Source organism: Salvelinus fontinalis, chromosome 19 (genome assembly GCF_029448725.1).
Source record: "Salvelinus fontinalis isolate EN_2023a chromosome 19, ASM2944872v1, whole genome shotgun sequence".
Classification (NCBI taxonomy): domain Eukaryota; kingdom Metazoa; phylum Chordata; class Actinopteri; order Salmoniformes; family Salmonidae; genus Salvelinus; species Salvelinus fontinalis.
In genome coordinates, this window is record NC_074683.1 from 4,232,100 (window position 1) to 4,256,998 (window position 24,899).

The following is a 24,899-nucleotide window of genomic DNA, read 5'->3' on the forward strand; positions in this document are numbered from 1 at the left end:
GGATGGCACTGTGATAGACTGCATCCAGTTTGCTGAATAGAGTATTGGAAGCTATTTTGTAGATGACATCGCCGTAGGATAGTCAGTTTTACGAGGGTAAGTTTGGCGGCGTGAGTGAAGGAGGATTTGTTGCGAAATAGGAAGCCGATTCTAGATTTGATTTTGGATTGGAGATGTTTAATATGAGTCTGGAAGGAGAGCTTACAGTCTAGCCAGACACCTAGGTATTTGTAGTTGTCCACATATTCTAGGTCAGAACCGTCCAAGGTAGTGATGCTCGTCGGGCGGGCGGGTGCGAGCAGCGAACGGTTGAAAAACATGCATTTGGTTTTACTAGCGTTTAAGAGCAGTTGGAAGGAGTGTTGCACAGAAGGAGTGTTGTATGGCATTGAAGCTCGTATGGAGGTTAGTTAACACAGTGTCCAAAGAAGGGCCAGATGTATACAGAATGGTGTCGTCTGCGTAGAGGTGGATCAGGGAATCACCCGCAGCAAGAGCGACATCATTGATATATACAGAAAAAAGAGTCGGCAGGAAAATTGAACACTATGGTATCACCATAGAGACTGCCAGAAGTCCGTACAACAGGCCCTCTGATTTGACACACTGAACTCTGTCTGCGAAGTAGTTGGTGAACCAGGTGAGGCAGTCATTTGAGAAACCAAGGCTAATGAGTCTGCCGATAAGAATGAGGTGTTTGACAGAGTCGAAAGCCTTGGCCAGGTCGATGAAGACGGCTGCACAGTACTGTATTTTATCGATGGTGGTTATGATATCATTTAGTACCTTGAGTGTGGCTGAGGTGCACCCGTGGCCAGCTCGGAAACCGGATTGCACAGCGGAGAAGGTATGGTGGGATTCTAAATGGTCAGTGATCTGTTTGTTAACTTGGCTTTCGAAGACTTTAGAGAGGCAGGGCCGGATGGATATAGGTCTATAACAGTTTGGGTCTAGAATGTCACCCCCTTTGAAGAGGGGGATGACCGCGGCAGCTTTCCAATCTTTAGGAATCTCGGACGATATGATAGGGAGGTTGAACAGACTGGTAATAGGGGTTGCAACAATGGCGGCGCATCATTTTAGAAAGAGAGGGTCCAGATTGTCTTGCCCAGCTGATTTGTACAGGTCCAGGTTTTGCAGCTCTTTCAGAACATCTGCTATTTTGGTGAAGGAGATGCTGGGGAGGCTTGGGCAAGTAGCTGCAGGGGGGGGGGGGGGGGGCAGAGCTGTTTGCCGGGGTTGGGGTAGCAAGGAGGAAATTATGGCCAGACGTAAAGAAATGCTTATTGAAATTTTCGATTACCATGGATTTATCGGTGGTGACCGTGTCACCTAGCCTCAGTGCAGTGGGCAGCTGGGAGGAGGTGCTTTTGTTCTCTATGGACTTTACAGTGTCGCACATTTTTGGGGAGTTAGAGCTCCAGGATGCAAATTTCTGTTTGAAAAAACTAGCCTTTGCTTTCCTGACTGACTGTGTATTGGTTCTTGAATTCCCTGAACAGTTGCATATCGCGGGGACTATTCGATGCTATTGCAGTCCGCCACAGGATGTTTTTGTGCTGGTCAAGGGCAGTCAGGTCTGGAGTGAACCAAGGGCTATATCTGTTCTTAGTTCTACATTTTTTAAAAGGGCCATGCTTATTTCAGATGGTGAGGAAATTACTTTCAAAGAACGACCAGGCATCCTCGACTGACGGGATGAGGTCAATATCCTTCCAGGATACCCAGGCCAGGTCGATTAGAAAGGCCTGTGTGCAGAAGTGTTTTAGGGAGTGTTTGACAGTGATGAGGGGTGGTCGTTTAACCGTGGACCCATAGCGGATGCAGGCAATGAGGCAGTGATCGCTGTGATCCTGATTGAAAACAGCAGAAGTGTATTTGGAGGGCAAGTTGGTCAGGATAATATCTATCTATCTAATATCGTGTTTACGGATTTAGGGTTGTACCTGGTGGGGTCCTTGATTATTTGTGTGAGATTGAGGGCATCTAGCTTAGATTGTAGGACTGCTGGGGTTGTTAAGCATATCCCAGTTCAGGTCACCTAACAGAACGAACTCTGAAGATAGATTGGGAGCAATCAATTCACATATGGTGTCCAGGGCATAGCTGGGAGCTGAGGGGGGTCTATAACAGGCGGCAACAGTGAGAGACTTATTTCTAGAGAGATTCATTTTTTAAATTAGAAGCTCGAAATGTTTGGGCATAGACCTGGAAAGTATGACAGAACTCTGCAGGCTATCTCTGCAGTAGATTGCAACTCCTCCCCCTTTGGCAGTTCTATCTTGACGGAAAATGTTGTAGTTGGGGATGGAAATCTCAGAACTTTTGGTGGCCTACCTAAGCTAGGATTCAGACACGGCAAGGACATCAGGGTTGGCGGAGTGTGCTAAAGCAGTGAATAAAACAAACTTAGGGAGGAGGCTTCTAATGTTAACATGCATGAAACCAAGGCTTTTACGATTACAGAAGTCAACAAATGAGACTGCCTGGGGACACGCAGTGCCTGGGTTAATCTCCACATCACCAGAGGAACAGAGGAGGATTAGGATGAGGGTACGGCTAAAGGCTATCAAAACTGGTCGTGTAGTGCGTTGGGGCAGAGAATAAAAGGAGCAGATTTCTGGGCGTGGTAGAATGGATTCAGGGCATAATGTGCAGACAGGGGTATGGTGGAGTGCGGGTACAGTGGAGGTAAACCCAGGCGCTGAGTGATGATAAGAGAGGTTGCATCTCTGGACGTGCTGGTTATACTGGGGGATGTCACCGCATGTGTGGGGGGGTGGGACAAAGGAGGAATCTGAGGCATGTAGAGTGGGACTAGGGGCTCCACTGTAAACTTAAACATTGATAACTATCTTAAACAACAGTATACAAGGCATATTGACATTTGAGAGAGACATGAAGCGAGGCATAAACTAATCACAGGTGTTGATTGGGAGAGCTAGCTAAGACAACAATGGGTAAGACAACAACAGCTAATCAGCTAAGACAACAACACCAGGCAAAATGGTGATGAATGGGCAGAGAGGCTCGGTTAACTACACACAGGGCCTGAGTTTGAGGCTAGGGCCGACAGATTAACAAAAAAAATAAACAAACTGGAGAACCGTGATAAATGAACAGTCCAGCAGGCATCAGCTATGTAGCCAAGTGATCATAGGGTCCAGTGAACAGCAATAGATGGAACAGGGAAGCCGCAGGGTAGTCATTAAATCCTGCGGACCAGTTGTGGGCGTACGGCGGGGCGCCGTGTCGACAAAGGGTCCGGGCCAGATGGCGAAAGAGGTATTGTAGTTGTAGTAATTTCGTTTGCTAGCCGGGAGATGCGCATGGCTCACGGCTAACTGGTGCTAGCCTCGGGGCAGGGGCGTTAGCCATTATAGCCACTCGGTAGCAACTAGCTAGCAGCGATGATCCGCTGCAAAGGTCCATAGCTTACAGCAAGTATCCGGTGGAGTAGTGGATTCTAGCCGTGTCCGGAAGGCATCGGCTGGGTTGCCGGGTGATCACAGAGTAGACCGGGAGGTGGGGCTGGCTCAGGGCTAGCTTCGGGGCTGGGTCACTCGGTGGCAGCTAGCTAGCTGTGATGATCAGGAGTAATGGTCCAGGGTTTACGGCAGGAATCCGGCGTTGTAGTGGAGAAAAACTGCCTGAGGCTGGTAGGTATTATCCAGGTTAAAAAAAATGGTTGGTGCTGTGCAGAAGGTAAAGGCCGCTAGCAGTTGCTAACAATAACTAAATAGCTAGTAGCTAATTAGCTGGTTAGCCTCTGATGGTTAGCTTCTGATGGAGGTTCTGGCTAATGTCTAAAAAAAAAAATGCGGATCCGCGTCACATTGAGTGAGGCGGGTTACCGGAAGGTATATTTAATTTAAAAATAGAAAAGAGATTGAAAATAAATGGAAATATATACAAAAAAGACGAAAAATACAAAAAGTAAACGAGAGGACGACAAACCACGTCTGCACTGCTACGCCATCTTGGGGGAAAAAAAGATTGAAGTTAGTGAGGGAGATATAAGACTCCAGCTTCAGTGATTTTTGCTATTCATTCCAGTCATTGGCAGCAGAGAACTGGAAGGAAAGGCAGCCAAGGGAGGAGTTGGCTTTGGGGATGACCAGTGAAATATACCTGCTGTAGCGCGTGCTACGGGCTCCAGAAACAGAGGGACTGGAATTTATGCCAGTGGACAGCAGGTTGGATTCACTGACACTGCAAGTCTAGGGCTAACCTAATTTAGCAGGCTTAAAAGAAAAGCATGAGCGGAGTTCCCACGGAAAAGGAAGCTAGGTTGAAGATAGCTGTATCACTGAAAACCGGAACGATCCGGTTGGGGGCAATTCCGCTAAGGGAGGTCTGGGGCTAACCTCTGATCTGTCATTGGTTCCTTGTCCTTGTTGTCTTTCTTGGACAGGATAGCCCAGCTGACCTGACAACTTAACACCTTATCCAAAACATTGGATTACTGGGAGCTTCAGGGGTACATCACAGGACACTGCAGCATTGAGAATAAGCCTTGGCTTACCCTGCAATGCTAAACCTGTCTCTCCAGACAAATATAATTTTGGGGGTATAACTTGATGTGTCATTTCACTTGAATTACACGTTTATTACATTCCCTCAAAACATCTCAGCTAAGGCATTATGTGGATAATTTAACCCAGGTATCGCCTTTATCCAAGCAATGGCACATTTTCATTGATCTAAATTTAGACCAGTGGTCTTTTATCTGGAACCCCATAAGAATGTTGTGCATGCTGCATAACTGGGCTGAACAAAGATAAAGTATCTGGTGTTGAATGAGCAACAAACTTGTCACAGTTGTCATCTGAAGAGGGGCGAGTTAAGGGGCCTAAGCACTACGCTGTCCTGTCCTACCCAGACCTACACACTAATCCTCCGGTGGTGACGTCACTCAGCCTGTCTCCAAACGGGACGCGGTGCAGCAACAACTTTGTGGACTAGTTAGGCGTTCGTTGTGCATCTCCGGACGCAACATCACCCGTTAGCTGAACTTTTAACAGACTCCTCAACTTCGGAAACTCTGGGAAACTAAAAATGGGTAGGTTTAAAATTAAATATAAATACATGTTTATGTTTGACTTAACGTTTAAGATTGACCACTTTTTCCGTGATTGTTGATTCTTTTTGGTCCTCCAATGAGATCTCTCCGCGCAAACCACATCTAAAGGTGTCATGTTTACAATACTTTCCACCCAATTTATTTTTATCTGACCCGGTTTAGTAGGCTATCAGCATTAGAGTAGTTGACCAACTCGACACAAGACGATTATAGGGAGATAAGTCTGAAAGGATTTCCCTACTACCAGGCGCAACTCGGCATGGGCTGAGAAGTTCCAACTGGAGTTGATAACCCACATCATTATCAGCTGTCTGAGGAAGTACATTCCTCATATTGCTCTTTGGTTTATCAACCACTAACTCAATGAGTTATCGATCACAAATACATGTGAATAATGCCATCTTGTATGAGTCATTTTCCAGTATAGATTGGTTTTGATGGAAGAGATCATAATGTTTTGACTATATAATTTAGTTGATGGCTTGGAAACGCATTCTCCAATAGCTTTTATAGAGATGTTTCAGATTGTTATTGAATAATTGGTGGTGTAATATCCGTGGAGCTTGTGGAGCTTTAGTTGCAGCTACATCTGGGTATGCAACATGCAACATATTGAGCTGTTACTAACGAGTTTGAGAGTTGTGTGGGCGGACAGTGGATGAGTTTTAGTTTATAAACAAAAACCTATATTATGCTATATCATTTGGGTATCAAAACCAACGTAGAGTCCATAGACTGTACACCCTCCATCAAGTTTCGCACTGTCTCAGGCAGGCTAGGCAAGTGATGCAGTGCCGTGCCTGTGAGGGGCTGGGAGTTGTACTGGGGTGTAATTCCTGTCTCCTACTTGACTCTCTGACTCAGTCCCAAGTGTTGACCATCTGTGTTTCGACCCAGGGGATGCCTGCCTAGCAAAGGGAGCTTGGCGCCAATGCTATGGATATCCAGCAACTTCTTAAAGGCTCCCAGCGGACTTATGGGCTTTGGGGCTCTAAGAGGCTGTCGGCCAGATGGGACAGACAGTATAGATTGAGAAAGAGCACTCTCATTTACCCCCAAATTGTCTATGAGACTGTTAAGCTATAGTCAGTGTCTTTTATGTTCTTAATATCATATCACACGGTCCTTCATTAATAGGAGCAGAATCATTCTCATTAATGCAGAAATAGATTGTTGATGCTCTCCAAGGCAGGCCTAAATGTTGCTTTTTTTATTGGGGGAACTGAGCCTTCCCTCTTACAGGATAGATGGATTCTAAGAAAACAAATGGAATAGCGCTCTCACATAAGCCTGTTGATTTGCAATGGAGCAGCTGAGGCTATGGGAGGACTGGGAGGAGAGAACACTGTCAGTGTGAGAATGTGTATCAGCATTCATTAATTCCCTATGAAGCTCCCACAGTGGCCTCTTTGTGTTCCTAATTTGGCCCTGCTCCTTTGTGTGCGACTTTAGTGGCTGTTGATGCCGAGGGAAGTTCACTGAATTGCAAGTTGCAGAGTAGACGGACTCCCTGTGAAATAACACATTGAGGCCCCTCATCCTGTATCTCTCTCTTTCTCTCTCTCTTCTCTCTCTCTCTCTCTCTCTCTCTCTCTCTCTCTCTCTCTCTCTCTCTCTCTCTCTCTCTCTCTCTCTCTCTCTCTCTCTCAGAGGATATTGCCTTGCATTGCAATTGACCATTGTCCACTGCCCCAAGGCTCTGTTCACATTCATATGTCTCTCAGTAGGACATTAAGACAATAGGTCCCCTAGGAGGGATAGGAATGAGAAGTTAGTTGTGTTTTCACTTCAACCTATCATTGAGTATAGTAGTGCTGGTGAGCTTCTTATAATGAAGTATTGGCTGGCGCTGTTGTTGAATTTTTCCCTAAGGTGTTATCCGTAACGCACGAGAAAGACTAATAAGACGTGATCTAACAGCATGTAATGTGTTGATGACTATATTATCACTGTGGAAAAGTGGAAAACAAGCACGAGGATCTTTCCAGTGGTTCTGATGGTTGACCTGTTTTGCATAATGAAATTAATATAATACAGCTGTTTAGGGATATGTTTTGTGCTCCGTGCATCATAGGAATACACAGAGAAGACTCTGCTGTAGATTAAATCAGGAATGCAGGCACGGACTGGTGACTACATCCCAAAAAATACAGGATGCCTTGAAGACATGGAGAACAGATGATGCCCTTCAGACATTAGCCTGTAGGTTACTGGCACTGTCTAAATGGATTCCCTGGTGACTTTCTCATGGAGGTGGTGTCACATTTAAAACATTCCCCACTGTTTCTCCGATGCCTCTATGGTGTTAAAGAGGTTTTATAACAGTGGATATATGGACAATGTGGGAGGATGCTTGGCTCTGACCGGGACCTCCGAAGTCCAAGACTTAATTCAGTGAGTAAGCAGCATGGAGTTAGATGTTCCAGATGTTTTGCCAACTTCTACTCAGCTCTATAGTCATGTGACTCTCCCCTGTTTACTCAGCATCGGCCTCTGTTGCTATGCATCTCCTCCATGCCAACAGCCCAGAGTAGAGATTGTGGACGCATGCAACACTATTATGGGATCTAAACTATCACCCCTTGGGATATTACCATGATATAATTGAGGAAGGATAACTGTTTTATAGTGCTTGTGAGGATCATGCATGTTTATGCAGTACAGCAGCTAAGAACTTACGTTTTTGTTTGCAATACAGGGGCCTAGGAGTGGCTTCTGGCTGTTTCATTAGTCAAAGTACTTTACAGATGGGATCAATATGTCTCTGCCATTTCTTGATCTACTGCCGGTTTATAGATACTCTGAAAGGAGAGAAGGGGCAGATGCGAAAAGGGGAAACTTACAAGCCTGTCATTTTCCATTTTATAGAGACAATTTAATTATATGCTCGTTCACATTTGGGGCTGTCTTGTGACTGCAGGAGTTAAGGCTAATCAAATACAGCGAATTATGGACTTACTTGACTCTGAACAATTCCTCTCTGAGCCAGACCTTGATAGCCAAAAAAATAAAAATAGTTTTTCCTGCATGGAAACTCTCAAACCCCAAAAACTGTTTTGATCTGTACTTAACATAATTGTTCTCTGGAAAGAGTGATTCACCACTGGCGTCAAACCTCAAGATTTAAACATTGCACCATTGTTTATGACTGTAATCGGAGAAAGAGAGAAAAAATCACTTGATTGCTAACCCAAATCAATAATGTAATTTTGAAAGACTCATTTGATTAAACATCTCATGGGTGCTGTTGTCTGTCATACGATTGGCTTATCTCTATTACTCATGGTTTACGGGTAGAGTTTAGTGGTGACATAAGTCTTGTGCCAAATGTTGTTAATCTCCCTCAATCCCAAAGTCAATGTCTCCATTGACTGTAATTTCAGAACGTCATTGTTGACTACATTGACACACCAATTGAGAAAACAGACATATTGTTTATTTCTGCTTCATGGAAATTATCTATCTCAGATGTTGTCCCTCGGGACTTTTTTGAACTGCCTGTCTGCCTGATGTTTGTGCAACCATCTGGGATGTCTGGAAGGTGTCAGATTGTTTTTGTCACACCAAGCAGGGTTACTGTGACAGGATTATATACACAGTGCACACGACTGTGCAGTGACCCTGCATCCTGAGAGGGACGAGAGGATAGGAGAGGACATGTTCCACATCTTTGAATGTCATGCCACTGGGCGAGTGTTTTTTGCTCTCAGAATCAGTGGCTTGTCAACCGATGCCTGAGCAATAACAGAGGGTGAGATTATTTTTCTCATGCTCTGAAGTGATTCAAGGTTATCTGTGTGTGTGGGAGCACAGCTGGTCCAGGCCAGGCCCACTCCAGATAATGGGTACTGGAACAGAGGACAGCTCATGAATAACTTTTACATCCATATTTTTGTGAAGTCTGCAGAGACCCAGTTTGGCCTGTTTTCTGTTCAAATACCTGGTATTCTCACATGTGACCGCTGTCATTTTACCACCTGTGTAGGAATGATGAAGTTAGAAAGGATGACATTATAACACATTTACTCAGCCACTGATGCAACCATTTGTTTATTATGTTTCATCAACCACCATTTCACCCCCCCTCTCTCCACATACTGTATGTTTTTGTTGTTATTATGTAGACAATTTCATTTTCAGCATTCACGATTTTTCATTACTCTTTATTATGGGTTTGCGGGCATCAAATATGCTTAATATCCATGTTAATGAGGTATTTGTTGTAATAATTTAATGATTTCTGGGCTTCTTTCCATTTGGCAGAGGATCTTACCGAGCATCTTTGGCAATTAAGCAGCAGATGAGGCCCACATATCCTCTCAGACAATCTGAGCTGCTCTGATGTGAAACCACTTAGTCCAACCAAATAAACTCTGCTATTTAATCCCTTTCTCTTTCTCTCCCCTCCTCTTTCTTCTCCTGTTCCACCTTCCCACCTCTCCTGCTGTCTCTCCTCCTTCTCTTCATTTCCTTCTCCCCTCTTCACTTCTCATTCTCTCCACTCGTCCACACCTCTTATCCTCTCTTCTCTGTCTTCACTGTGGATGGTTGATTGCCCGGCACCAACATTGCGGCTCTGTCCAAGCGCTCATGTTAATTTGTTGAGCTTAATAAGTCCTCCTCCTGTCACAAAGAGGGCCATTGTGTATTGTGATATGAAATGATAGGAATAGAAGTTCCTGAGTGGGAATGCTTGCTCAAGCATGGCCCGTTCCCCTCACTTTTATTAAGGGGCTATTCACTGCTACACAGTGATGTGTGGGGGCGAGGGGGGGGGGGGGGGGGGGGGGGGGGATTCACTGTGCTAACCTCCAGAGTTCACCCTTGTTCGAGAGTTGTCACATTGGTGCTGGAAACAGGATGGAATCTCAATGTCTAAAAATGTCCAGGATATGTAAATGAGTACATTCTGCCTCCTCCAGAACACTTGTTCCGTTTGACATGGTCGGTCATAATATAGACATTGACTGTGCGATTGTTTGTTGAGCTTGTTTAAAAAAAAAATTTACTGTGAGTTTTTGTTATTGAACATTACCTCCAGAGTAACAAAAACTTTTTCTACAATAGCCTTTTTATTAATAATTTTTAAAATGCATCCTGATAGTATGAAGTACCTTATAACATGAACAAACCCATGATGGACAAAGTATCTTCAGATACTCTGTATGCTGGCAGTGGCCCGAGCCTAGCTGAGGGGATATTTGTCATCCCTGTCTGTGGACAAACAGTCTGTATCAGTGTTTTTTGTACAGCACAGAATGTGTGGTCCACACAAACATTTCCAGAAGGCCTGGGTGAAAGCCGACAGTGGACCACAGACCGACACAAAAGCAGACAGTTGCCACGGACCGACACAAAGCAGACAGTAGCCACAGACCGACACAAAATCAGACAGTAGCCACAGACCGACACAAAAGCAGACAGTAGCCACAGACCGACACAAAATCAGACAGTAGCCACAGACCGACACAAAAGCAGACAGTAGCCACAGACCGACACAAAATCAGACAGTAGCCACAGACCGACACAAAGCAGATAGTAGCCACAGACCGACACAAAAGCAGACAGTGGGCCACAGACCGACACAAAAGCAGACAGTAGCCACAGACCGACACAAAAGCAGACAGTGGCCACAGACCGACACAAAAGCAGACAGTGGGCCACAGACTGACCTAAAAGCAGACAGTGGGCCACAGAACGACACAAAAGCAGACAGTGGGCCACAGAACGACACAAAAGCAGACAGTGGGCCACAGACTGACACAAAGCAGACAGTGGGCCACAGACCGACACAAAGCAGACAGTGGGCCACAGACCGACACAGTGCTGATGTGCATTCACACCCTCATTGAACAGGCCACTGTAGTGCATCATGCACTGCTGCATGCTGCCCAAATCAAATTACACAACACTGGAGAGAGAGAGAGAGAGAGAGAGATGATACCAACACACCATTTACTTTCTGATACACTCTATCCTCTGTCCAGCCTACGCCTGGGGACTGTATTGATGCGACGGAAATCAATAACCATTTCCAACATGACCCAGAACTATGCCAAGCTTCGGTTAAACAAATAGCCTACACAGATCATAAAGTATATAGGTTAGGGCATAACAGTCACTTTGTTTCAGGGTCAGGAATAGTGGCTTGACATAATTGGTATATAGTGATAGACAGCATCATGCCTAGCTACTGATACCAGGGGGCAGAGGTATCTGTAGGTTGTGACATCATTTCCTATACTAGTAACCCAGAGGCCCCAACCCTTCAGTACTAGATCAGGATCTGGGCCAGTGAATTAGCTAGTAGGTCAGAGGGCAAGATGGGGGTTAATGATAGTGTCGTCAAAGATGGGGCTGATGCAATTAACAAGACAGACTACTTCCTTTGGATTTGTATCTTAATTTTGTGGGAGCAATAGTATTTTAATGATACAAGTACGAAATCTTACTGTATCTCTGCAGAGAAAGCAAAATAATTAAATAAAATCCAATTGGACCGAAGGAGACCCAATAATCTTTCACCTTCCATTTTATAATGTGCCTGAAAATAGACAACTGGCAGACCCTTTTGCAGTGATTTCGCTGTCAACAGTGATAGCTCAAGTGAAATATTGGAGCCATTCAACACACTTCAACATACTGCGGTCAGTATCTCTCATTGTCTTCTGACCTTGTTCAAAGCCACCGCTTGAACTTCTCATGTTGTAGCCTTGATCTGTTTTGTTTGTCTTTTAGTTCAGTTCAGTCTTTGCTTTTTATGGAATCGTAAAAAAAAAAAAAGAACTGTTTGACTGTGGATGGCAGTTAGGGTAGCAGCAACGGAGTTAAAGTGAGTCCAAATGATTTGGAGCTTCCAGCTAATGCCCTCCAGGGTCATCTGCAGAGAGCCAGAGAGAAAATACCCCCAGAATACATTACGCTGTGGGAGACTGGGAATGTATTGTGGTGGTGGAGGACTGTTATATACCTTTCATACCTAGACGTTTTTCCGCTTACTTTATCATGCCACCAACTTTTTGACCCCTTTTCTTTATATCTAAAAGGTATTGCAACAAAACCTGTACTTTTATTACTGCCAACCAACCAAGCCATGATTGCGGTAATGTATTTAAAAGTCCCGCCAACCCCTCGCCTTTCATCTTACCGTCTTTGGCACACATTGAATTATGAACATTCTATTGTTGTCCGACATCAAACTTGTCCTTGTCGACCACAGAAATGCTTTTAATGCATTTATTTCTCTCCATTTAAATGTATGTAGTTCTGTCCTTGAGTTGTTCTTGTCTATTGTCACAGAAATGCTTTGTAATTTAGCCTGGGGGAATGCACACTACCATTTCATCTTTTTTTTCTTGACATTGATGGGTAAATGTTTAAAGGCAAGTTTGTGGTCATACACACATCCTTAAAAACATAAGTGCTGGGCTAATAAAGAATACTAGTACAGAACAAGAAGGCCCACACACTGTTAAAGCTCCCAATTCACCGATTTTCGATTCGAAACGGATCTTCGTCAGGTATTTAAAGTCTTCATCTCCAGCACCACCCCAACATCAACATACTGTTGTGAAAATGGCTCGTTGTTCTGTAGTAAAAAAACATAGAGAAAGATAAATGTTTCCAATGACATCATCAACCAATTAGTAGGCAATGCCTACTCATAATTGGTTAAAATCATACGATGCACACCAATGATATTATTGGAAACACTTATCTTTCTCCCCCCAAAATTACTACAAAACATAGAAGCGCACCATTTTCACATTGATTTTGGGGTGGTACTGGACATGATGAACATGACATTTCCCTTTAAAGGCCCTTATATTTAGCTAATACATTTTGGATTAAAGTCGCTCAGCCATTTCTTGGTTGCAAAAATTCTAATAAATCGCCTAATTTCAGTTTATGTGACAAAACAAGCAAGTATAGTGTAGAATCATTGTGCCATCTAAACTGCTGTGAACAATATTTTCCATAACCAAAAATCTAGTATTTTCAAGTTTGAGGCTGATGTACAAAACTGGAAGTAAAAGACGCAAAAACTAAACTTAAGAACAGGAAGCATAGAAATAGCGCACATAGAACAGATCTACCACTTCTTAGACTTGCTTTCACAGAGAAAGACAGATCTATAGCAAACATTTCTATGCAAATTTGATTGGGTCGCCCAAAAAGTTACATATTGCAGCTTAAATACTTAATATGCATAAGTTTCTCATTTAAACTACAAATCGCTAGTAGGCTATCTGTCATCAGCCAAAATAGCTGTTGGGGAGTTTGAAAGGAAAGAAGGTGTGCGATTTTGTGATTACATCCAATGTGGATCAATAAAGGTGCTTTCTGAAATCATCCTACAGAGTTTCATTCAGGTCAGAGGTTTTTATTCTGTACATGATCGAACAGAGCAGATTCTAATGCCATTCCAAATATTATTTCCATTTTATTCTGTTATATTCCTTTATATTAATTCTTACAATAAAATATAGGCCATATGTGTGTTGGTTGTGATCAGGGCAGTGGAATGTAGGCTAAGTGTGTCTCTTGTCTGTTTTAAAAAATAACTATTGATTTAATTTGCATGTTGCAGCAGACCAGTAACATAATAAACTCAAATGCTACGCTATTCTGTTCTTTTGAAAATACATTTGATTAGTCTTATAATGTTTTTTAGGACCTGCATGAACAAATTAATAAAGGATTTCTTTGCCTAACCTGCTCATATAAGAATATCTGCTCTTACCAGAACATAGAATGTTTTGAGTAGCCAACTTTTTATTCACCATAACAGGAAAATGCAAGGTCATTAATTACTAATTATTTACAAGTAGGCTATGACAAGCTGCTAACCTACCGTTGTGAATGTGAAGAAATGAAAGCAGTGGAACGTCAGAATTTAAATAGGGGAATAGAAACTACAGCTGTCAGGTTACCGTGACAACGATCACAACAACAGGGTCAAAGTTGAATGTCTCTTGCTCTTTCCCGGCAAAAGCAATGGCTAGATAAAGAGAGAATGCCCACAAGAAAGAGGTAAAAATAGGGCTGTTTAAAAGAAACATTGACCAATTGTTTTTACACGCAACATACTGTGCATCCAAAATTACAGAAGGAGGCTGTAGGACCAGCTGTTGGCCAGGTGCCCATGGAGAATATTCAACAACTTCACAGATAGCTCTTTGTGCTCGGCTCCTTTAGCACTGCTGCTAAACAACCGTAAGACAAAGGCATCTGGGGTTCCCCCAGTGCAGCGCTAAGAAGTGTTCACCATATGAAGAGGCATGCTGGCCTGCCCCGGGCCATTCACATGCAGCCAAAAGGGTACGCTGTATCGAGCAGACTTTTAACTGCAAACTAAAGTAACCCTCTCATACTTCCTCTGGGCCTCTTCAGGACAACATGAAAAATAATACTTTTGTGAGATCTGGTTTAACAGCCAAGTATCTGGTGGTGTTTACCTGTTGCATAGCTGTGGATGGATACTGCTTCTGGCATTCTGATGGAATTTGCTAATGGCCCAATACAGTGATAACTTATTCTTTTGACTCGTTTTATGTGAATAAAGAGAACTCCGTTTAATATTTATCAAATCCAATCAAGCAAATTCCAACCCACAAATACTGTACAAATGTTCAATGTTTACGAAAAGATGTCAAATGAAAAGACACTAATTAGACCATCGTCCTTATAAGCAAGTCATAATTGATCACTGCTATTCAAAGATACATTTAAGAGATAAATCAGTTGAACTGTACCAAAGGTCATCATGTACACACATTGCCTAACTCCTTTTAATTGAAGAATATTCTTAGCACATCTTCGATGTTACAGAATGTACACATGATGATTCCCCCCCCCCCCCCCCCCCCCCCCAGTCAGCTCACTGTGATTCTAATGCATGTGACTATGGAACCAGTGTCTCAGAGCTTTGACCGTGTTAGCCGAATTGTTCCGCTAGGAATGCTTTTCCTGTGGAATGAATGAAGGCTCTGAGTCAAGCTCACATTGTCCACCTGTTATCCTCCTAGGATTATCTTGATAGACATAGAAGACACCTCTGCCCAGCAGATGAAAATATCCGTAATAGCTGAGCATTCTGTCTGGTTAAAGCGACATCTGCAGGAAACCCATTAGCTTGTGTATCCAGGGATCACATTTGCCGCTAAGACTGTTTGGGGATTGAAACATTGGAATAAAGAATGTAGTTTACAGTATCTAGACGCATGACTGAGCCTCATATTCTCTCAACACAAATATGAGAGATGTAGAAAGATATCTGGTGTGTTGGCTGGTAAAGAATTATCAATGTTATTGGTAACATTTATATCTTGACCAAACTATACCGGAAGCATTTTTTCTGGTGTCTAGCTAGCATCACTATGGTTCTTTGGTTAATGGGGCAGTATTTAAGCTGAGGGGATTTTGTATCCTTCTAGTTCATTTATGAGGAAATGAGAAGTGAAAACATTGAGAACAGTGTGAGAGCTGCAAAGCCATGGACTAAGAGAATGTCAATGAGAATGAAGCTTCAGGGCCTGGGAGAGGAAATCCCAGATGTTCCTGTCTGAAAAACAACTTGACCCCGAAACTGTGTTTAGTGAGCAACACAGACCAAGGGAGACCAGGAGAGAGGAGTTAGCGGTGCTGTGTGATATTTAAACTGCTGCTATGTCTCATAATTCATTTCAATGTTGGACATCTGCTCTATAAGAAACTAATGCTGTAACAATAGAGAGGCCACAGCTGAGATGAAAAAATAATGCAGTGAAGGAGAGAGAACATCTGGAACATATGGAGCGACCAGCTTCCTGGTTTACTGTTACCCAAACAGGGTTGGGACCAATTAAAGAGCTTTGTAGAACCGTATTGGGGATAGTGAACCTTATTAACCAGATGTACATGAGAAGTATGATTCAGTGTGTGTGTGTGTGTGTGTGTGTGTGTGTGTGTGTGTGTGTGTGTGTGTGTGTGTGTGTGTGTGTGTGTGTGTGTGTGTGTGTGTGTGTGTGTGTGTGTGCGTCATCTATTTGACTTGACCAAGTTCAAAGCTGCTGGTTTCATTTAGGCTTAACGAAAGCTGTTTAAGTCGCCTGGCTGGCTTTTCAGCTATGGTCAGTTTTTTTCTGAACATAAAAAATGGGATGATCATTTGCTATGTTTTTAGATCTGATGTTTAGCTATTGGCACTAGAATTGAGGGATGTCTGTGTTTTTCGTCTGTGGTTCACAATTGGACGGGTGAATCTAATGAGGAATAACATGGCTTCAGGACATATTAAAGTATGCACTGTCAGATGCATGAGCCAAGCAGTTGGAAATTGGAATTCAGCTTGCAGTCTATAGTGTTTATGAAATTATGTCTGTTATTTTTCATATTCAGATATACCAAACAGTTGGTTAAAACTGTGTTGTGTCCTTCAGGATGGTTTAATGTACACATTCAGCTACAGCTGAGAGCAGGAGACATTTAGAAGTACAGTACAGAGGCTGATGTTGGCATAAATGGGTCATCCACCGTCTGTGTTTTCATTGCTCCCTCTTCTCTACCTCTCCTTAGACATACCAATAGACCGGGAAATTATCCAGTGTGAAAACAAAATAAAATGTGGGAATTTTGGGACCCTACTTGCAGTCCTGTATGAACTGGGGTACAATTATGCACTTATAACTAAAGGTACATAGGATGACCTTACAGGGTACCACTACAGGGACAAGTGAATGGAGGAATGCAACAACCATGTCTCTGTCACTAACAAATACAGTCATAGGTGGTAACTACAATTCACTCGAAAGGCAGGGCACTCTGGGAAATATTTGAATAAGGCTTTACTCTAAGCAGTGTATTCACTTAACACTGAGTATATGGGTCCACATACTCAACACTTTCAGTGTTGATTTCTTTGAAAAAATAACACTGGAGAATTTTCTGTGTAGAGTAATGGAATGACCCACTTACTAAAATAGATTAGTTTCCATCTTCATCTTACAACACTTGTGACCCTATATTCACTTAGTCAGAATTGAATAAAGGATAACTGGTCAACACATCTCCTGGTTGGTGCCTGGGGCCAGCAGCGGGGTGGAAATGCCAAGTTCAGGTTGCAGCAGGTCTTTGTCCTTCCAGGATCCAGCTCCAGGATGCAGATCATAGCTCACATAGCCGGGTTGGGAGGGTTAGGAGTGCTGCGTGGCACAACAAAGGCATTAAAGTGAGCTGCCCCATCCATTCCTCTGTTGTCATAGCGCTGCTGATGAATCCTGACACTCCTTTAGATGCCTGGCCTGTGGAGATAGAGAGAGAGAGCGAGAGAGAGAGGGGGGAGCTCTGGCTGGGCTGAATGGAGAAGGAGGTCCCCGTGTTAAAGATGTCTGGGAGCCTCGAGCCCCGGAGTTAGAGTAGGGTAAACTGTTGGGTCAGGGGTGAGAGGTTGGCAGCGTGATGCTGGAGACAATAGGTATGCCGATACGGAGACCGCTGGAAGAGAAAGAGCTCCCAGCAGCTGTGAGAGAAGGAGGGAGGAGGAGGGAGTAGGGGGTGGTCATGGGAAACCCCAAAGATTAGCCTGGGAGTTTTGTGTCTGTGTTTCATTATGTCTCCATTGTGTGTGTGTGTGCGTGTGTGTGTGTGTGTGTGTGTGTGTGTGTGTGTGTTTGTGTGTGTGTGTGTGTGTGTGTGTGTGTGTGTGTGTGTGTGTGTGTGTGTGTGTGTGTGTGTGTGTGTGTGTGTGTGTGTGTGTGTGTGTGTGTGTGTGCTTGTGCGTGTACTCTCGTGCATGTCCCTACCCCCTGTGTGACAAGTAGCAAAATTAAAGACATGATCAGAGATAATGTTATGCACAATCATAGCAGCTGCAGCATGGGAACTTCTAGAAAGTGATTAGAGGCTCATCAGACACCGTTGGGACACAAGTAAAGCACTTTTCTTTGAGATCCTACCTGAACAATAAGCGTATTTTTGCCCTTAATAGAATACAGGCTTATATGAAATTTAGAGCATGAGCAACCTCATGCATTCATACATGCAAGGAATATTAAATGCATTATAATTCCTTGGCCACAGGCAATGGCCAAACTGTATGATCCATACTAACCTTCTCATAGATAGCGAGGTAGGCCTACTTATCCATTCAATTCCAGCACTTTTATATTGAATTCTATAGGAGCAGCTGTTGTTACTAATGAATATTCATGTACACAGTTGATTTCTCAAGTCTGAGGTTATTCACATGGCTGGCTAACAATGTCAAGTTTGTGTGCCTCTCGTTGCCTGAAGGACATGTTCAGATGTACTGAGACGTGAGAAAGTAGCATAAAGAGGGCAATAAAACAGTATTCAAGAGTCAAGTAACACAGGATTCTCACGATGGAGATACAGCAGATGGCTGGTAATATTAGTGTTTACTGCTGAGTAATTACAGCATTAACTTTTTGAATTATTTATGATACAAGTAGCAGTACCATGAACCTTTTGCTGGGTTAAATATAAAAGGCTTATGATGATGAACATTGTATTTAGGAGATTAAGATCACTGAGGTGAGGTTCTGTTTCATGCTGTATACGGTCCAGCTCCAATGAACAGTACACACTTCAGATCTGAGCTTATTGAGTCTTCTCTGTCTTCTCTGAAATTATAGATCAGCAGAACAAGTGGGTGCAATTTCAGTTCCGTTATCGTTTGTCATCACAGAGACTTAGAGCTTCATTAGCAGGGCTGTGATGTGTCAATGTGCCCCTCTCTTCCCCTGAGAGATAGAGAGATAGATAGATAATAGATAGATAGATAGATAGATAGATAGATAGATAGATAGATAGATAGATAGATAGATAGATAGATAGATACAGTGAGGAACGGAGGGGACAGATTGACTCAGATTAGAGGGATTTCATCCACCCGTGCGGCTGCCTGACTAATGCCTTTACCAAATGAGTCTTCAGACACACAGAGAGCATACACCTGGCAACAGTTTCTCTGAAAGGGTAGATCAAGCCTGGTGATCAGCCTGTTTGTACTTTAGTCAAAGACAATGATAGAAGACTTGGCTACTGTACAGCAGAATTGTAGCACCAATTTTTTTTCTGTACTGCTCAATGTCAAATACAGTTTGTTATTGTCACTTGGGAACAAAGAGGGTTGTGCCAATTGCTTTTTAAGAGTTCTGTTCATGACCTTTTCTCTGAGAAGAGCCTCCCTCCCTCTCCAGTTTAAATAACTCCCAGACCTTTCTGGAGAAGATGGAATGGTTGCTGAGCAGAGAAAGGAACCCATGGCTCGCCTGTGGAGTGGAAAATGTCATTCCAAATGCTGCTATTTGTAGCTTCTTTTATTCCAGAATAATTATTGAATGAGCTGCATTTACCCCTGTGAGCCACAGTGATGTGTTTTGTTTTGAATTACAACCCACATTTTTCTAGTGGCCCATATTTTCTGGGGTAACGGGAGAGTCTTACTGGTACAGTACATACAGGCCAACAGGACCTATCTATAAGTAGTATGGTCCGTCCATGTCATCTGGACCTGATCTTGGAGAGCTACATGTATACCTCGCTACTTGCTAATTGACTTGATAAGCGTCGCTTTTACCACAAAGAGCCTTGTCCAGGCCAGAGGCACAAGTCAAGGATCCCTCGTCTTTTCACTTTGAGTAGAGAACAGTCTTCTATACTCCACTGAAGAATGTCAACAGGCCCATTTACTTAGAAAAGGAGCCAAACGAGATGGTTTCATTCTACCTGGAAACAACTGCATTACCAAAGCGCTGTAAACCGACTCTCATAAAGTTTTTTAAATATATATACAGTTGAAGTCGGAAGTTTACATACACTTAGGTTGGAGTCATTACAACTCGTTTTTCAACCACTTCACACATTTCTTGTTAACGAACTATAGTTTTGGCAAGTCGGTTAGGACATCTACTTTGTGCATGACACAAGTCATTTTTCCAACAATTGTTTACAGACAGATTATTTCACTTATAATTCACTGTATCACAATTTCAGTGGGTCAGAAGTTTACATACTCTAAGTTGACTGTGCCTATAAACAGCTTGGAAAATTCCAGACAATGATGTGATGGCTTTAGAAGATTCTGATAGGCTAATTGACATCATTTGAGTCAATTGGAGGTGTACCTGTGGATCAAGGCCTACCTTCAAACTCAGTGCCTCTTTGCTTGACATCATGGGAAAATCAAAAGAAATCAGCCAAGACCTCAGAAAAAAAATTGTGGACCTCCACAAGTCTGGTTCATCCTTGGGAGCAATTTCCAAATGCCTGAAGGTACCACATTTATCTGTACAAACAATAGTACGCAAGTATAAACACCATGGGACCACGCAGCCGTCATACCACTCAGGAAGGAGACGCGTTCTGTCTCCTAGAGATGAACGTACTTTGGTGCGAAAAGTGCAAATCGATCCCAGAACAACAGCAAAGGACCTTGTGAAGATGCTGGAGGAAACAGGTACAAAAGTAGCTATATCCATAGTAAAACAAGTCCTATATTGACATAATCTGAAAGGCCGCTCAGCAAGGAAGAAGCCACTGCTCCAAAACCGCCATAAAAAAGCCAGACTACGGTTTGCAACTGCACATGGGGACAAAGTTTCTACTTTTTGGAGAAATGTCCTCTGGTCTGATGAAACAAAAATAGACCTGTTTGGCCATAATGACCATCGTTATGTTTGGAAGGAAAAGGGGGAGGCATGCAAGCCGAAGAACACCATCCCAATCGTGAAGCACGGGGGTGGCAGCATCATGTTGTGGGGGTGCTTTGCTGCTGGAGGGACTGGTGCACTTCACAAAATTGATGGCATCATGAGGGAGGAAAATTATGTGGATATATTGAAGCAACATCTCAAGACATCAGTCAGGAAGTTAAAGCTTGGTCGCAAATGGGTCTTCCAAATGGACAATAACCTCTGACCTCAATCCTATAGAAAATTGAAAAAGCGTGTGCGAACAAAGGAGGCCTACAAACCTGACTCAGTTACACCAGCTCTGTAAGGAGGAATGGGCCAAAATTCACCCAACTTATTGTGGGAAGCTTGTGGAAGGCTACCCGAAACGTGACCCAAGTTAAACAATTTAAAGGCAATGCTACCAAATACTAATTGAGTGTATGTAAACTTCTGACCCACTGGGAATGTGATGAAAGAAATAAAAGCTGAAATAAATCATTCTCTCACTATTATTCTGACATTTCACATTCTTAAAATAAAGTGGTGATCCTCACTGACCTAAAACAGGACATTTTTACATGGATTAAATGTCAGGATTTGTGAAAAACTGAGTTTAAATGTATTTGGCTAAGGTGTATGTAAACTTCCGACTTCAACTGTATATGTACACAGTTATAATAACCCAGCCTTGTCCTGGTGGCAGCGTTAAAATGACGACCGGGTCCTGAGGCTTTCATCCTCGTCGCTCTCTGCATTCTGCCCAGCCAATGGCTCTTCAAGCCTGATGGCAGTTTCCAAGGTGGAACAGACAGGAAGCACGGGTAATATGAAACATCTGGTGCTGCTCACCACAGCCAATCCCAACGGCCCGCTGGAGGTGCCAGCTCTGGGAGTGTAAAGTCACATGAGAGGCGAAACATGGCTGCCAGGCATCCCCCAGTGTGGCTTCTCCCCTTCTCTTCTTCCTTCTTCCAGACCTAAAACGACAGCAACACAAACATGCAATTTGAGAAGTACTGAGTCAGAGGTCCGGGGGATTATTTAGTCAAACACTAGCTCGCAATTACACCACAGGCAGAGAATGTCTCCTAGACCAGAGAGAACATCACAATGAGTAGTGTGTCAAACATCAAACTAACTTCAGCAGATATGGGTTTCTAAAGAGAAGCATAGTATCTATGAAGAAGATAGCTCAGGTTAGCTAAGGTGATGAACTTTCAAACACAGCCAACATGTTGACATGGTGTAAACAACGCCTGTCAGGCTACTGGAGTTTTAAAGCACAAATGCCTAATGTGTTGGCATGCATGAAGAGACTTGTGATGCACCACACAATGACCCTGTGGTTTGTTTGCAAGAGGTTAACAATATATCAAACTGTGGCCCCTCAAGCAGTTGAAGGAGTTTGGACATACTCCATGTGTTTTTGATCAGCATTCAAAGGCTACCAGCTTGAGGTGTAAACAACATGGTGTTGTGTGAAGGGAATTTATTTCCCCAGTCCTTTAGTTGTGGATTTGTGTAAATTTGAATTTTAGAGACCCTCGTTTAAATCTTGTCTGCCCACTTGATTCTAAATTCACTCTGTGAGGTTTTCTTTGCAAATCCTTGTATGCAATACTTTTAGTTTACAAAGTTGACTTTATCAAATCAGTTGTTATAGCTAGCATGTCAGTTTTACTGTAAGCTCAAATATTTTCATAAGTGAAGATTGTATTTCTATAATGACCATTCAGTAGCGAGTCCTACATTTGTCCTAGCCCGTTGCCTTACTGAGGCTCATTACTGACAGAAAGCCTGTTGTTGTATCCTCCTCCCTACATGAATCTCTCTGTAATGAATGAGGACAGTTATTCTTAAACAGCAGTTTCTCAGCAATAAAAGAGAGGTATTTCCCAGAGGAGGTAGGTTCAAGGGCCTCAGACGGTACATCAGAGCATTAGAACAATGACTGGGCAACATTAGCTACACTCCTGGGGTTAATTGGAAGCATACACGTTGAATAATGCTTTCTTAAAGACCTTAGCAAGGTCTCCTTTACATGGACATGTGGACTGCATTTTGTTATGGGTTTGGTACATACACTGAGTATACCAAACATTAGGAACACCTTCCCCACCCCCCCTTTTGTCCTCAGAACAGCCTCAATTTGTCGGGGCATAGACTCTGCAAGGAGTCAAAAGCGTTCCACAGGGATGCTGGCCCATGTCGACTCCAATATTTCCCACAGTTGTGTCAAGTTGGGTGGATGTCCTTTGGGTGGTGGACCACTCTTGATACACACAGGAAAATGTTGAGCATGAAAAACCCAGCAGTGTTGCAGTTCTTGACACACACCTATGCGCCTGGCACCTACTACTATACCCTGTTCAAAGGAACTTACATATTATGTATTGGCCATTCACTCTCTGAATTGCACATATCCACAATCCATGTCTCAATTGTCTCAAGGCTTAAAAATCCATCTTTAATCTGTCTCCCCTTCATCTACGTTGACTGTAGTGAGCGGCAGGTAGCCTAGTGGTTAGAGCTTTGGACTAGTAACCGAAAGGTTGCACGATCGACTCCCTGAGCTGACAAGGTAAAAATCTGTTGTTCTACCCCTGAACAAGGCAGTTAACCCACTGTTCCTAGGCTGTCATTGAAAATAAGAATTTGTTCTTAACTGACTTGCCTAGTTAAATTATTTAATTTAACAAGTCACATCAGTAAGGGATCATAGCTTTCACCTGGTCAGTCTATGTCATGGAAAGAGCATGTGTTTTTAATGTTTTGTAGACTCAATGTAGGTGTGCGCTGAACACTAGGCTAACTATAAGTGGTAGGTTGAGACTTGTTCAGCTAGATAAACTACAGGGCTCAATGTTATATGTGTTGCATTTCAACTGCCTTTGTTCTTGTGGAGCCACTTACATTAAATGGGTCAACAAACAACAGAATGGATATGCATAACAAATCAATGACATAATGGGTGGTGCAGCATGCCAACCATGATGTCAGAAATATAGATCATGTTGACTTATGAAGTTCTCCCAAAAAGTGGGTCAACATAGTCTACTCTGGCGTGAAGGTATCTGGGGTTATTGCCAATCGAATCCTGCTTCATGGTTTCCTGGCATAAAAGTCTACCAAAATGTTTGAATATTTCCACCCTGGCCTGCTACACCACATAACTCACAACTCATCAAACTTGATTTTTCTCTGTCCTTTCTGTCATAGACAAGGGACAGGATGTTCACAACTCCCTGCGCCCCCCCCCACCCTCCTTGACCCAGTCATCAGTCCCAGTAAAAGGAGATAGTATGTTGAGTCTGAGCCTGTTCTGTTGTTAGTGTGTATGAATGAATGGTGTCGGGGCTGAGGCCATAGGCTTAAGGCTTGGGAACTCCTTGGTCCATGAGAACGCCTTCCTCTGTATGGGACAAGCAGGGCGCAGGTCTTCACGGGTGAGTGAGCACTCAGGGAGCATTTAGGGCCAGTCTCACGCCATAATGACTGAGCCACAATGACTGAGCCATAATGACTGAGCCATAATGCAGCTCCCTGCATTCTACTGTGCTTCATCAGCGTTCAGATTGTGCCCTTGACAAGGGGGCTGGTACACACTCTTAACACTGGTACTGAGTACGCAGTGACGCCCTGCTTTGTCAAGTATGGCCGACTGATCTTCTCACAGTCATTTAGGCAGTCAAAGTAGTGTTTGGGGACCTCAATGGCTATCATGTTTCAGGCAGAGATACACATTTGGTAGTGTTGAGATTGTTCTCATGGAAAGCTATCCATGTAGTCTGAAAGGCCCACTAGTGCTTTATGAAGATAAACACACATTAACATTTCAGGCTGATGTTATATTTATATCATATCAACTTGTGCACCGCAATAGTTTGGACCTTAACTACTACAACTACTCATTTTCTGCCTCTGAAATGTCCTGAAGTCCACAAACATGTTTGCGGTGTTAGAATACAATAAGGATAGAGACATGTGGTTTGAAGGTGGAACGTAAAAGGGAGGGAGTTAATGTTTGGAAGCTGGTACTTACAGGGAAGTGCAATATCCTCACAGGCAGGGTTACACAGGCCATTCTTTCGTTTTTTCTCTTCCAAGATCTGGCCTCTTTTCCCGCTAATGTTTTCTCT

At 43.2% G+C, this 24,899-nt stretch overlaps 1 protein-coding gene across 1 annotated transcript in view; it reads left to right on the top strand.

The window, feature by feature from the left end:
• The first annotated feature begins 4,869 nt into the window (after positions 1-4,869).
• LOC129816165 (neuronal membrane glycoprotein M6-b) overlaps positions 4,870-24,899 on the top strand; it is a 52,671-nt gene continuing 32,641 nt past the window's right edge. Inside the window, exon 1 of the mRNA XM_055870402.1 lies at positions 4,870-5,062. Coding sequence (XP_055726377.1) covers positions 5,059-5,062 — 4 coding nt within the window. The 5' untranslated portion in view covers positions 4,870-5,058. The remainder of the gene's footprint in view (positions 5,063-24,899) is intronic.